General features: G+C 39.0%; 1 protein-coding gene across 2 annotated transcripts in view; it reads left to right on the forward strand.

The window, feature by feature from the left end:
* Positions 1 to 5,090, forward strand: part of RNMT (RNA guanine-7 methyltransferase) — a 28,311-nt gene extending 23,221 nt beyond the window's left edge. For both annotated transcript variants that reach the window (XM_053571780.1, XM_053571781.1), the window contains exon 11: positions 4,757 to 5,090. In XM_053571780.1, coding sequence (XP_053427755.1) covers positions 4,757 to 4,794 — 38 coding nt within the window. In that variant the 3' untranslated portion in view covers positions 4,795 to 5,090. The remainder of the gene's footprint in view (positions 1 to 4,756) is intronic.
* The last annotated feature ends 9,232 nt before the right edge of the window (positions 5,091 to 14,322 follow it).

A 14,322-nucleotide genomic window follows, 5' to 3' on the forward strand; every position in this document is an offset into this window, starting at 1 on the left:
GTCCCTGAATAGTGAGACCCTTAATACAAGGGGGTTAGAGGATGTGCTACAGATGTGATTATCCTCAACTGTGGGTATGAACATAACTTCACAGTTTATTATTTTTTCCCTGTGGTGGAGACTGGCCCTCTATCTTGTATCCTGCTAGTCCCAAAGCATGGTCTAAGTTTTGGTCATAGGTGATGGTGTGGCATAGGCTGTAGCTTAGAACTTGTTAAGTATGAACTTAATAGTCATAACATACAAATGAATATTTAGATGATATGTGAAGAATTAGATGGCCCTAGACAGTTGAGGAAGAGACAGGTTGGATGTATGAAAAACAACAGAAGAGCAGTGGTCAGATTGTAGCCAGGACCTGTCACTCCAGGATCAGGTGACTCTTGGATGATATCCCAATCCAAGCTGCAGGGCTCTGTGAGCTAGGGAGTGTCTTGCCTGACATCAGAAATTTAACAAGTGTTAAGAAAGTGACATTGTAGACTGCTACGGGTCTGATCATTAAGCTTTTAACACTAGAGCCTGTTGCTTCTCTGTATGCGTTAAATGAGAAACCAAAGTAGAGTATTGCCACCAAGAAGTAGTTCAAGATTTGTTTCTTTAAATCTCAATTGAAATGCCTACATTGAAGACATTTTATATGTATAATGAGTGGGACTTTGGAAGTTTTGAGTTGGAAAGAGAAAATGACTGTGTATTCGAAATCAGAGTCCAGCAGATTGGTTTTAAATGACTGTCAACAAGGACAGGATAGGACTGAAGGGTTGTTTGCAGTAGGTGTGGGTGTGTAGGGTGTGGGATTTGGCAGGCTGGACCGCAGAAAGATCTCTTGAAGTGTGGGACAAGGTAAGTGTGAGTACTGTTGACTGTTTTGCTTCCTTATCCTCCAGTAGGGGCTGCAGGGTTAATCATCCTGCCTACTTTCTGTCCACCTGTTACTGTACTGTTAGCCACATTGCATTTCAACTGAAAGAAATAAAAAGCTAGTAAATGGCAGAGTAGGAGAGTAGCATGACCGAAGTATAGTTTTTTTTTTTTTTTTTTGTAGAGACAGAGTTTCACTTTATGGCTCTTGGTAGAGTGCCATGGCATCATACAGCTCACAGCAACCTCCAACTCCTGGGCTTAAGTGATTCTCTTGCCTCAGCCTCCCGAGTAGCTGGGACTACAGGCGCCCGCCACAACGCCCGGCTATTTTTTGGTTGCAGTTCAGCCGGGGCTGAGTTTGAACCCGCCACCCTCTGTATGTGGGGCTGGCGCCTTACCGACTGAGCCACAGGTGCCGCCCCGAAGTAGAGTTTTGAAAAAAACTAGTGTAGAATCCTTTGTAGAAACTAGTGTAGAAACCAGTGTTAGATTGGAAGGGCAAGAAGTTAGAATCCGGTAAGACTCTCAGGCAGTAAGACCGGTAAGACCCTCTGTCAATGGTCACCTCAGGAACCAGCATCTCCAACTCAGTGGCCTTACCTAGATTCAACATTGAGTGCATGTTTTAAACAGCCGTGTGATGTTTTCAGGATTCATGATCTTCTCAGGTATTTTCTTACCATACAATCTGTTGGTATCTTATTAGAAGGTACACAGCCATGTCTTGGAACTAATGTGGATTTGGTTCAACCACAGCAATAAAGCAAATACCATAACGAAGTGAGTCATGTGAATTTTTTTCATTTCCCAGTACATACAAAATTTATGTTTACACTATAGTCTTAAGTGCACAGTAGCATTATGCCTGAACAAACAATGTATATTTCTTAATTTAAAAATACTTATGGCTAAGAAATGCTAGCAATTATCTGAACCTTTAGCAAGTCCTAATCTTTTTGCTGGTGAAAGATCTTTGTTCAGTATTGATGGCTGCTGACTGATCAGGGTGGTGGTTGCTGAAAGTTGAGGTGTGCTGTGGCAGTTTCTTAAAATAAATTTGCTGCGTTAATTGTCTCTTTCTTGCATAAAAGACTTCCCTGTAGCATACCATGCTGTTTGATAACATTTTGTCCATAGTAGAACTTCCTTCAGAGTTGGAGTCACTTCTCTCAAAGCCTGATGTTGCTTTGTCACCTAGTTTTATGTAATAGTCTAAATCCTTTGCTGTCATTTCAATAGTATTCACAGCATATTCACCAGGGGTAGATTCCATTTGGGAAAACTACTTTGTGTGCTCTTTCATGAAAAGTAACTCTTCATCCATTCATGTATCATGATCTTGCAGCAATTCACTCACTTTTTCAGGCTCTAGTTCTAATTCTAGTCCTCTTGTTATTTCTGCTACATCTTCAGTTGCTTCCTCTACTGGTCTTGAAACCGTCAAAAACATTCATGAGAGTCAGACTGAATTTCTCCCAAACTCTTGTTATTGTTGTCTTCCTCCAAATCACAAATGTTCTTAATATTGTTTAGATGATGAATTCTTTCCAACAGATTTTCAATCAGTTTTACCCAGATTCATTAGAGGAATCACTATTTATGACAGCTGTAGCCTTACAAAATGTATTTCCTAAATAATGGGATTTGAGAGTGGAAATAACTCCTTAATCTACTACAGGCTACGGAATGGATGTTATCAGGCATGAAAACAAAATTAAAGCATAATCTCTTTGTACATCTCCATCAGAGCTCTTGGGTGACCCAGGTATATCGTCAGTGAGCAGTAATATTTCGAAAGGAATCTTTTTTTTCTGAGCAGTAGGTTTCAACAGCAGACTTTAAAACATTCAGTAAACCATGATGTGAGCGACAGATGTGCTGTCATTTAGGCTTTGTGATTCCATTTAGAGAGCACAGGCAGAGTAGATTTAACATAATTCTTAAGTGCCTATGATTTTCATATTGGGAAATGAGCCTTGATTTCAACTACAAGTCACCAGCTGCATGAATGGCCCCAAACAAGAGAGTCAACTTGACTATTGACTTCTCCCTAGCTAGGAAAATACTAGATGGCATCTTCCAATAGAAGGCTGTCTTGTCTACATTGAAAATCTGTTGTCTAGCGTAGCCACTTTCACTAAATTATCTCACTAGATTTTCTGGGTCATTTGCCTGCAGCTTCTTCATCAGCACCTGCTGCTTCACTATGTACTTTTATGCTATGGAAACAGATTCTCTCCTTAAACCTATGAGCCAATCCCTGTTAGCTTCTAGCTTTCCTTCTGCAACTTCCTCACATCTCTCCTCCTTTATAGAATTCAAGAGAGTTAAGAGTCTTGTTTTGGATTAGGCATTAAGGGAATGTTGTGACTGGTTTGATCCTCTGAAACTTTCTCCATAGGGTGATTTTGCCTTCCTGTCTTTTGCACATTTACTGAAATAGTACTTTTAATTTCCTTTAATAACTTCCTTTGCACTCACCACTTTTCTGTTTGGTACAAGAGACCTGGCTCTTGGCCTTCCTGGGCTTTAAACATGCCTTCCTCACTAAGCTTAATCGTTTCTAGCTTTTGATTTAAAGGGAGGGATTTGCCACTATTCCTTTCATTGAAACACTTAGTGGCCACTGTAGAGTTATTGATTGGCCTCATTTCAATATTGTTTATTAGGAAAGGCCCTAGGAGTGAGAGATGGGGAAGGGTTGATTGGTGGAGCAGTCAGAACATACACGACAATTATCACTAAGTTCACTGTCTTAATGGGTGTGGTTTATGATATCCCAAAACGATAGTAACATCAAAGATCACCTTAACAGATACAATAACAATGAAAAAGTTGGGAATATTGTAAGAATTACTAAAGTGTGACACAAGGACAGGAAGTGAGAACAGGCTTTTGGGAAAAATGGCTCTGATAGAGTTGTTCAACCTAAGGTTGCTACAGACCTTCAATTTGTAAAAAGCATGGTCTGTACGAAGCCCAGTAAAACAAGGTATGCCTATAGTAGGTTTGAATGTCAATGTGAGTCGAAACAGGGAATCCTAAATTCATTCAGCTCTCTTTGAGTTTTAGGAAGAAACCTTATTTAAGGGAGACTAGTCTTGGGACCAAATACATACAGAAATATTGTTGGAGCCAGATAAATGACAGTCTCTAGGTAATTAGCTGTCTGGTGTCTGCTGGTTCACTCTCTCTTCACCAGGCTCCACAACACAACAGTTGGATAAATTTTAGTGTGTTGTTACTTATGTTGCTTATCTTTCTTATTAGTATTATGTATGTTCCTTATTTTTTCTGAAATGTTCTGCCAGTGAGTACTATTCATTGTAGTGTGATAATTCTACCTACCTACCTCACTGCATGTAACAGGATTTGAGTCATAAGATAGTTTGAGTTTTTTTTCCTTTTTTTGTTTTTACCTCCAATTATTTTTAGAGGTTTGTAATAAATTATTTATTTTTCAGACAAAGTATCACTCTGTCACCCTGGGTAGCATGCAACCCATGTCCTAGCACATAGCAACCTCAAACTCTTGGGCTTAAGAAATCCTCTTGCCTCAGTCTCCCAACTGTCTGGGACTATAGGCGTGTTCCATGACACCTGGCTATTTAGATGATTTTTAGAACTTGAATTAGTTTTCCCTTGAACTGTGATATCCCTATCACTGGAGGTAGATACTTGTTTCCCAGTATACGTAGATCCATCTCTTATCTGCCTGAAAATGACTGAAACAGTAGAATAACTCTAGAATTAGTGGGACGTTTACTCTTCAAATGCTACGTGAGAGCCAAAGAATTTTCACCAAATTCTGAATAGAATTGAGATTTTTGATTATTTACCCTGAAGATAGGAGCAACGAAACACTAACTTTTATTTATTTCCTTTTTAGGTATTTACTTGGTTTTTGCCTTTGAGAAGCAGCAGTGAGCACGCAGGCAGTAGTACCGGAGGAGCTGTGCTCTGTCCTGCACAGATTTGAACATCTATTTCAGATACCTTTGACAGCACTGTTGTATAATTCTAAATGTACAGGATGCTGCCAGAAACTCCACTGTATAAATTCAACATTGCTGTCTGTGACAGATGAACTTTTGTGTGTGTATATAAGAATGAGTTGGGAATCTTTGTTGTTAAAATCTATTTTTAAGTAATGTTCTAAGAATTCCATTTGCCTCTACTCTCTTAGCTCTTAAAAATTATGATTTGTAAAAGCAACTGAACTCCTTTTCACAGTGCTCTGATTTGTCCAATGTGTGTTTACAGTATTAAGTTTATTACAATTGTAGAGTTGGCCAGAGCATGTCTTCCACATGCTCATCCCTCCAACTTTGTTCCAGAATGTCTTTCAGGATTAAATGGATTGCATTCTGTCCAATTGAATGTTCATATGTATTGCTCAAGTTATAAGTTTAAAACTCAGTTTAGATGGTCATAAAAGTTATTTAACTAGAATTTTAAGCACTGTATTGCATTTCAAAATAACCATTTGCTAATATGCTGCAATCTGAGCTCATTAGAACATTTTCTATGGTGGCACAGAATTAGTTTGGGATTTAGAGGCTTCCTATTAAGAGTTTCCTACCATAGCAATTTTTCCCATTACCAAGATTGAAGTTAGACACATTGACCTTTCCTCATGGAAGAATGATACCATGGTTATTTTCCTCAAGATTTAGTGAAAATTCTTCCCATACGCAAACCTGTTGCACTTTTTTTTTTTTTTTTTCAAATTTGCATGGAACTGCAGTAGGAGTGTAGGGCTATAAAAGAAGCAAATAAATAGATTTCATATTCTGACTAATGGTATGTGCCCACCTTAGCCCAGGAATAAGCAATTCCTGTTTCTCTGTTATAATAGTACTTTGCACAGTAGGGGCCATTGTCTAATTACTGCTCAAAATTTTCATTTGCCATTTCAGAACTATTATAATTGTCATTAAAATTGTCAGTTGTATAATACTCTTCCAAAACTTATGCCTATGTTAACTGTCGTCTATACAGCATTGCTTATAAAACTATCAGTTTTTAGGTGTATTGAAAAATATAAGAGCAAGGCAGAGCAACTGCATGTTCTTTTAAGAATTGCGTATGTAAAGCATGGTTTATAAGACCCTTATTTTCTGTTGTTATTCATAGTACCTGTGTTAGAAATATGGTCTCTTAATTAGGTTGTGAGACTGACGTACTACCTGCTATACAAGGAGGCAGCTTTTAATTAGTTCAGATCTGTTGGTTGGTCGTGGTATTAGACTGCCAGACTTTTTAACTAGAAAACGTGGGTTTCCTCATTTGTTTCTCTTGTAGTCTTTCGATTTCCAGACTGTACCAGTTTAAAAATTAAGTCTTTTTGCCCTGGTAATGGTTTTCCCTAAGTCATTTGGGAGATAAATAATAGCACGTATGACTATGGTAGCTGCCATTAGCTAGCAAAACTTTATTAGTGGTGCTGGGGAGGTGGAGAAAAGGAGCTCTTACCTTTACATATTCAGGTTCGTTTTGGTTTTAGGGAAGGGCCAGAGGTATTTTGATAGTTTGGTAGGTATAGAATGCTTCATCATCATTTCCCTTGTTCTTTTTTAATGGTCTTAGTTAATGGTAATAATAATGCATATATTTATAACCTCTTTCAGCCTTTTCCATTCATTGGTTAATTTTGGGAAGAGAAGAATCCCCCAAAAGATGGGAGTAATTGGAGATAGTACAAAGCAGAGAGAATAGAAAGGTGGAGTTCCTAGGGACTTCAGTGAGTAGAGAGCTAGAATGGATCTGTGAAGGGGCTCTTGAGGACGGAGCCAGCTATTGCAGGTGCAGGAGAGGCTGCCAAGGAGCCTGAGGGCACAGGTTAAGGCAGCCATCCTTTCCTTTGAACTTTGTTTACCTGTTGCCTTGTCTGTTCTTTGCTGCAATTAAGTGTCTGGACAGTGATTCAAAAAGAGTAAGGAAAAGGACTGGAAAAAGTGGCCCCTGCCTACCCTCTTTCATCACCGAGGTGAAGGGTGGTAGTTCCTGCCCCTATTCAAGATTGTGGTGACCGGGCGGCGCCTGTGGCTCAGCGGGTAGGGTGCCGGTCCCACATGCCGGAGGTGGCGGGTTCAAACCCAGCCCCGGCCAAAAAAAAAAAAAAAAAAGATTGTGGTGACCAGTATATAAGGGGTATGGCTTGTCATTGGTGGGCCTGGAAAAGTATTTGTTATCAAGCTTAGTGAAGTGGGTGGTTCCTGGGAGTGGCTGCTGGGCACTCCTAATACTGTCGTGCAGTTATCTTCCAAGAATGAAATTTTTAATAGAAATAAAGATCAAATCAGCCATTTATGGGAGTATAGAACCAGAGCTTTGGGATGTTTGGCCCGGGAATAGGGCTGGTTGTGATATAACTAAGAGTGCTGGCTGACATCAAATTCTTTGGGTCTAGAACAGCGGTTCTCAACCTGTGGGTCGCGACCCCCTTTTAACAATGAAAGTACATTGCAGCATTAGGAAGGTTGAGAACCACTGGTCTAGAATATACTCAAGGAAATGGCACTGATGGCCACAGTGTTCAAGAGGAGAAGCTGGCAGTTTCCTGCTACATCTGAGGGGTTAACCTGCAGAGAGTGCCACAAACCTGTCAGAGTGACTTGGATACCATACTGTCAGGCAAGGCCCTTTTGTGTCTCTAGTGCCCAACATGTATTGGGTATAGTGTGACTCCCGAAAGAGCTTTGCCTTCAGCAAGAACAGGCATTGGGAGCAACCCTCGCTTACATTAATGCATCTATGTAAAGACCAAAAGGTAGATTACCAGCATGTTGTGTTTCCTAGTCTGTTTCCCCCTCGTGCACATGGGAATTGAGGAAATAGAGTTGCTATTTGACTTTGTGTGTTAATACAGGATCAGAACAGAGGCATACAAAGTGGGAGGGGCTTTGAGGCGGATGCAGTGTCCGTCAATAGTAGCAAAGCAGAAAAAGCATGGCCAGCCGCGAAATGTCCAGATTTCCAGACTCATTAGTTCTTTTAGGAATGAGGCTGTCGTAGCTTATTGCCATTGTGTTATTTTGTTATGTATTTAAACATCCTGAAAATGTAGCTTCTTATATAGGTTTCCCTACAGGCTAAAAATGCCAGTGTGAATATTCTAGTTCCTGAAAAGTATTTCCTCGGGCTTTGTATGTTTGGGTTATCTTGAGCCAGTTATTGCAAACGTCTCTAGGTCTCCAAAGTAGAGGCCAGATCCAGGGACCAAGGCCCAGTAACAGAAGTTATACCAAAATACCTGTGCTATTCAATGGCCTCTTGGTCAAGTAAGTGTACAGGTCTATAATGTTACAACTTACCTACTTGCTGCTATATATCAAACACTATACACCTGATAAGAAGTTTGTTAATTCTGACAGCAACATTTCTGATTCTTTGAAGGCAACTGATGCAATGACAGCTGTACGTATTTAGTGATATACTTGTAACGTTTATTAGGCCCCTACCTTATATTAAACACTTTTTAAAATATTTTACACATGGGGTGGTGCCTGTGGCTTAAAGGAGTAGGGTGCCAGCCCCATATGCTGGAGGTGGCAGGTTCAAACCCAGCCCCGGCCAAGAACAAAAGAAAAAAAATGTTTTACACATGGTAACGCATTTTGATCCTTGTAACAATTCTATGAGGTAAGTACTTTTACTTTATCCCCATTTTTATGATGAGGAAACTGAGGCATAGAGAGGCTACTGACCTGCTTAAGACAGGGCCAGGATTTTAACACTCCTGCCCCAAGTTGGGCCTTTCCTCCAGTTGCATATTAGATACCTCCAAGCTGTCAGGCCCACATGGCTCCTTGCCCACTCACTACCTGCAACTTGAGATGTCAACTATTAGAGCTCTACTTGATTCAAAACTTTGATATTTGCGAAATGTTTCCTGAGGGGAGCCTTTACTCTTTTGAGTAAAAGGCATTGTTGAGAGAGGGTAGAGAAAGCCGGTGAAACTTGAGCACAGAGGCAGGAAGCAATGATAGACTTGAATTTCATAGTCTGGCAGATCTGAGCAGCCAGTCCTACAGCAAATCTGGTTTAGTCTGCAGGGGGTATGGTTCTCTTCCCACCCTCACTGTTTGGAAGTGGCATTGAGGAGTTGAAAGTGCAAGTGTGAGGTGTGGGCAGGGGGAATGGCCAAGAGAGATAAGCATTCTTGAGTCTGAGCTGAGTGTCCAAACAGGCAAATCATTTAACTTTTTATTAGTATAATATCTATACAAACAGTGCCAGTTATTTTTTCCAAATAGGACGTGTGTTACAGTCAGCACCCCAGTAGGTCTTGTCAGGTTTCCTTTCAGTTACTAGCTCTCTAAGGGTAACCACTATCCTGAGTTCTAAGAGCATAAATTGATTGTGTCTGGTTTTGGATGTTGTATGAATGGAACTAAACGTTACACATTCTTTGTATCTGGCTTCTTTTCTCAATATTATGTTTGCGAGACTTTCGTTGCATGTATTTGTACATAATTCATTTCCAGGGTTGTATAGTACTCCATGTGTGAATAAACCACATACTATTTATCTGAAAGATGTTTGGTTCATTCCCATTTTGGAAATGTTAGTGCTGCTTCAGATATTCTAGTATATGAATGTGGGTGTACATAGGTACACATTGCTGTTTAGGAATGGGCTACAGTTTGGATGTTTATCCTGTCTCAATCCCATATTGATATTTGATCCCCAATGTTGGTGGTAGGGTCTAATGGGAGGTGATAAGGGCATGGAGGATAGATCCCTCACGGTTAGATTAATGCCCTCCAGGAGTGAGGGGATGATTGTTCTGCTGGATTAGTTCTCATGAGAGCTGGGTAAAATGAGCCTGGTCCCTCCCCCTACTTCTTGCTTCTGCCCATGCTGTGCGATGTCTGCTCATGCTGCTCCCTTTCCCTTCCCCTGTAAGTGGAAACAGCCTGAGGTCCTCAGTGGAAGCCCAGCATATGCTAGCACCTAAAGGCTGCTGCTTATACAGCCTGCAGAACTGTGAGTTGAAGAAAGCTCTATGAATCACTCAGCCTCAGGTATTCTTTTATAACAACACTAAATGAACTAAGAATGGAATGGCAGGTTATAGACACATACCATGTTCAGCTTTAATGAATACTTCCAAATAGCTTTACAGATTTACATTTGTCCCATGTCATCACCAAACGGTTTTGTTTGTCTTTTCCATTTTATCCTTGGTGGGCATGTAGTGGTGTCTTATGCCTTTAGTTTTCATCAGTTTTTAATGAGCTTGAGCTCTTACCGGACTTTGTCCTGGTGTGAAAGGTTTTGAAATTCTTGCCCATTTTTCAGAGAGTTGAGTTGTCTATTTTATGTTGCCATTTTAGTTCTATGTTTTGTTTTTGGTAAAGTTTTTTCTTTTCTTGTTTGGCATTCATTGAGGGTAGAATGAATTAGGTTACACTGAATGCATTTGTTAGGTATATTTCCACCAGTGTCCCGCCTGCAAGAGACGTGCCATACACCATGATCCCCCACCCCCTTTTTCTCTTTCTCCACTCCCTCTCTCCCCTACTATATATTACGTAATCTACAACCTTCATATTAGTATTCAGTACATTGGATTCTTGCTTTTCCATTCTTCTGATGCTTTACTAATAAGAACATGTTCCACCTCAATCTAGGTTAATACAAAAGATGTAATATCTCCATCTCTTTTAATGGCTTAATAGTATTCCATAGTATACATATACCACAGCTTGTTAATCCATTCCTGGATTAGTGGACATTTAGGTTGTTTCCATATTTTGGCAGTTGTAAATTGAGCTGTGATAAATAGTCTAGAGCAGCGGTTCACAACCTATGGGTCGTGACCCACAGGAACTGTATTAAAGAGTTGTGGAATTAGGAAGGTTGAGAACCACTGGTCTAGAGCAAATGTCCTTATGATAAAATGCTCTTCTGCAGAGATGTCCAGTAATGGGATTGAAGGATCAAATGGGAGGTCTAATTTGAGTTCTTTGAGGATTCTCCACACTTCCTTCCAAAATCATTGTATTAGTTTGCAGTCCCACCAGCAGTGTAAAAGTGTTCCCTCCTCTCCATATCCATGATATCATTTGCAGTTTTGAGACTGTGATGTGGGCCATTCTCACTGGGGTTAAGAGTTATTTCAGGGTGGTTTTGATTTGCATTTGTCTGATGTTTAGGGATGATGAGCATTTTTTCATATGTTTATTAGCCATTTGTCTGTCTTTAGAAAAGGTTCTATTCATCTCTTTTGCCCAGTGATATATGGGATTGTTTGGTCTTTATTTGTTGATTATTAATTTGAGTTCTCTGTAGATCCTAATTACCAAGCTTTTGTCCAATTCATAATCTGCAAATATCTGTTCTCATTCTGAAGGATGTCTATTTGCTTGGGTTGTTGTTTCCTTAGCTGTACAGAAGCTACTCAGTTTAATTAAGTCCCATTTGTTTATTTTTGTTGTTGTTGCAATTGCCATGGAAGTTTTCTTCATAAAATCTTCCTCCAGGCTGATATCTTCTAGTGTTTTCCCCATATTTTCTTTGAGGATTTATATTGTTTGATGCCTTAGATTTAAATCTTTTATTCATCTTGAATCAATCTTCGTAAGTGGTGAGAGGTGCGGGTCCAGTTTCAATTTTTTACATGTGGTTATCCAGTTCTCCCAGCACCATTTATAGAATAGAGATTCTTTCCCCCAGTGTATGTTCTTATTTTGTTTATCAAAGATCAGGTGGCTGTAAGATGTTAGTTTCATCTCATCGTTTTCTATTCAGTTCTATATGTCTGTTTCTCAATCTTTGTGCCAACACCATGCTGTTTTGATCATTATGGCCTTGTAGTATAGCCTGAAGTCTGGTAGGTTGATGCCCCTGGCTTTGTTTCTATTACTAAGAACTGTCTTGGTTATACAGGTTTTTTTTCTGATTAAAAAACAAACAAACAAAAAACCTATTTTTTTCCCCAGTTCTTCAAAGTATGATGTTGATATATTCATGGGGATTGCACTGAATCTGTAGATGGCTTTGGGAAGTATAGACACTTTAACAATGTTGATTCTTTCCAGCCAGGAGCATGGTATGCTCTTCTGTTTGTTAATGTCTTCTGCTATTTTTTTCTTAAGTTTTTAATAATCTCTTTGTAGAGGCCCTTCACCTCTTTTGTTAGGTATATTCCTAGGTATTTCATTTTCCTTGAAGCTACTGTGAAGGGAATTGTGTCTTTGATTAGCTTCTCAACTTGGCTATGGTTGGCACATAAATTTGCCACACGTATACAAGGTCCAATTTGTGGACATTGATTTTATGCCCTGAGACATTACTGTATTTCTTGATCACTTCCGGGAGTCGTGTGGTTGAATCTCTGGGGTTCTCTAAGTATAAGATATCACCATCAAATAGCGAGAATTTGATCTCCTCTACCCCCATTTACATGGCTTTTATACCCTTCTCTTGCCTGACTGCATTGGCTAGACAGCCGAGCACTATGTTGAATAGGAAAGAGGATATCCTTGTCTGGTTCCAGTTCTATGTGAAAAACCTTTCAGTTTTATTCCATCCAATATGATATTAGCTGTGGGTTTGTCATAGATGGATTCGATCAGTTAAGAAATGTGCCATCTATGCCTGTAATCTTAAATGTTCTTGTTAGCAAAGGAGGCTGAATTTTATCAAATGCTTTTTCTGCATCTATTGAAAGGATCATATGGTCTTTGTTTTTGCTGCTTTTAATACATTTATGGATTTGTATGTGTTAAACCAGCCTTGGATCCCTGGGATGAAGCCAACTTGATTGTGATGTATACAGTTTTTTAATGTATAGCTATTATCTATTTGTTAAGATTTTATTGAGTATTTTCACATCTATATTCATTAGTGAAATTGGTCTGTAGTTCTCCTTTTTACTTGGGTCCTTTCCTGATTTTCGTATCAGGTTGATGTTTGCTTCATAGAACGTGTTTGGGAAGGCTTCATCCTTTTCAATGTATTGGGATACATTGTGCAGTATACGTACAAGCTCGTTGAAGGTTTGATAAAATTCTGGTGCAAAGCCATCTGGTGCAGGGTTTTTTTTTTTTCGTTGTTGTTGGAAGATTTTTTATTATTTCTTTACTTTCAGTGCTTGATACTGGTCCGTTCAAGAGATCTGTTTCTTTTTGGTCAAGTCAAGGAAGAGGTGAGTCCAGGTATGGGTCCATTTTCCCCACATTGTCAAATTTCTGGGCATAGAATTTCTTATAATAGAGATACTCTTTTATCTTTGTGGTATCTTTTATTTCCCCCCTTTTCATTTATGATTGAGGTTATTAGAGATTTTACTTTTCTGTTTCTAGTTATTCTGGCCAAAGATTTATTGATTTTATTTATCTTTTTGAGGAACCGGTATTTCCTGATTTTTTCTCATTTCTGAGTAATGTATTTGCTATTCGAGTATTTTTCTGAGTTCATATAAAACAAAGTGCTATTTTTTGAAGTTCTTTAAAGTATGACAGTGGTGTTTTAATAGGGATTGCATTAAATCTGTAGATTGCTTTGGGTAGTATGGACATTTAAATATATTGATTCTTTCCAGCCATGAGCATTGTTGTTCCATTTGTTAACATCCTCAGCTATTTCTTTTCTCAGAGTTTCATAATTCTCTTTATAGAGATTTTTCATGTCCTTTGTTAGGTAAATTCCCAGATACTTCATCTTTGGCACTACTATAAAAGGAATAGTCTTTGACTATATTTTCAGCTTGACTATTGTTGGCATATATAAAAACTACTGACCTTAAGTATTGATTTTGTATCCTGAGAGGCTGCTGTATTCCTTGATCACTTCTAAGAGTTTTAAAGTTGAGTCCCTGGGATTTTCCAGATACGGGATTGTATCATCAGTGAAGAGTGAGAGTTTAATCTCCTCTAACCCTACTTGGATACCCTTGATCGCTTTCTCTTGCCTGATTGCTATGGCTAAGATTTCCATTACTATGTTGAATAGCAGTGGAGACATTGGGCATCCTTGCCTCGTTCCTGATCTGAGTTGAAATGTTTTCAATTTTACACCATTCAATATGTTATCAGCTGTGGGTTTGCTGTAGATGGCCTCTGTCAGTTTAAGAAATGTCCCTTCTATGCCTATTTTCTTAAGTGTTCTGATCATGAAAGGATGCTGGATATTATCAAAGGCTTTTTCTGTGTCGATTGAGAGAATCATATAGTCTTTGTTTTTTACTTTATTGATGTGATATATTTATAGATTTGCATATGTTGAACCAACACTGGAATAAAACCAACTTGGTCATGGTATATAATTTTTTTGAGGTGTTGTTGAAATGCTTGCTAAGATCTCATTGAATATTTTTGCATCGATATTCATTAATGAGATTGGTCTATAATTTTCTTTCTTTGTTGGACCCTTTCCTAGTTTGGGAATCAGGGTGATATTTGAGTCATAGAATGTGTTGGGAAGTAAGTATTCCTTCTTTTTCTC

This window comes from Nycticebus coucang, chromosome 19 (assembly GCF_027406575.1).
Source record: "Nycticebus coucang isolate mNycCou1 chromosome 19, mNycCou1.pri, whole genome shotgun sequence".
In the NCBI taxonomy this organism is placed as follows: Eukaryota; Metazoa; Chordata; class Mammalia; order Primates; family Lorisidae; genus Nycticebus; species Nycticebus coucang.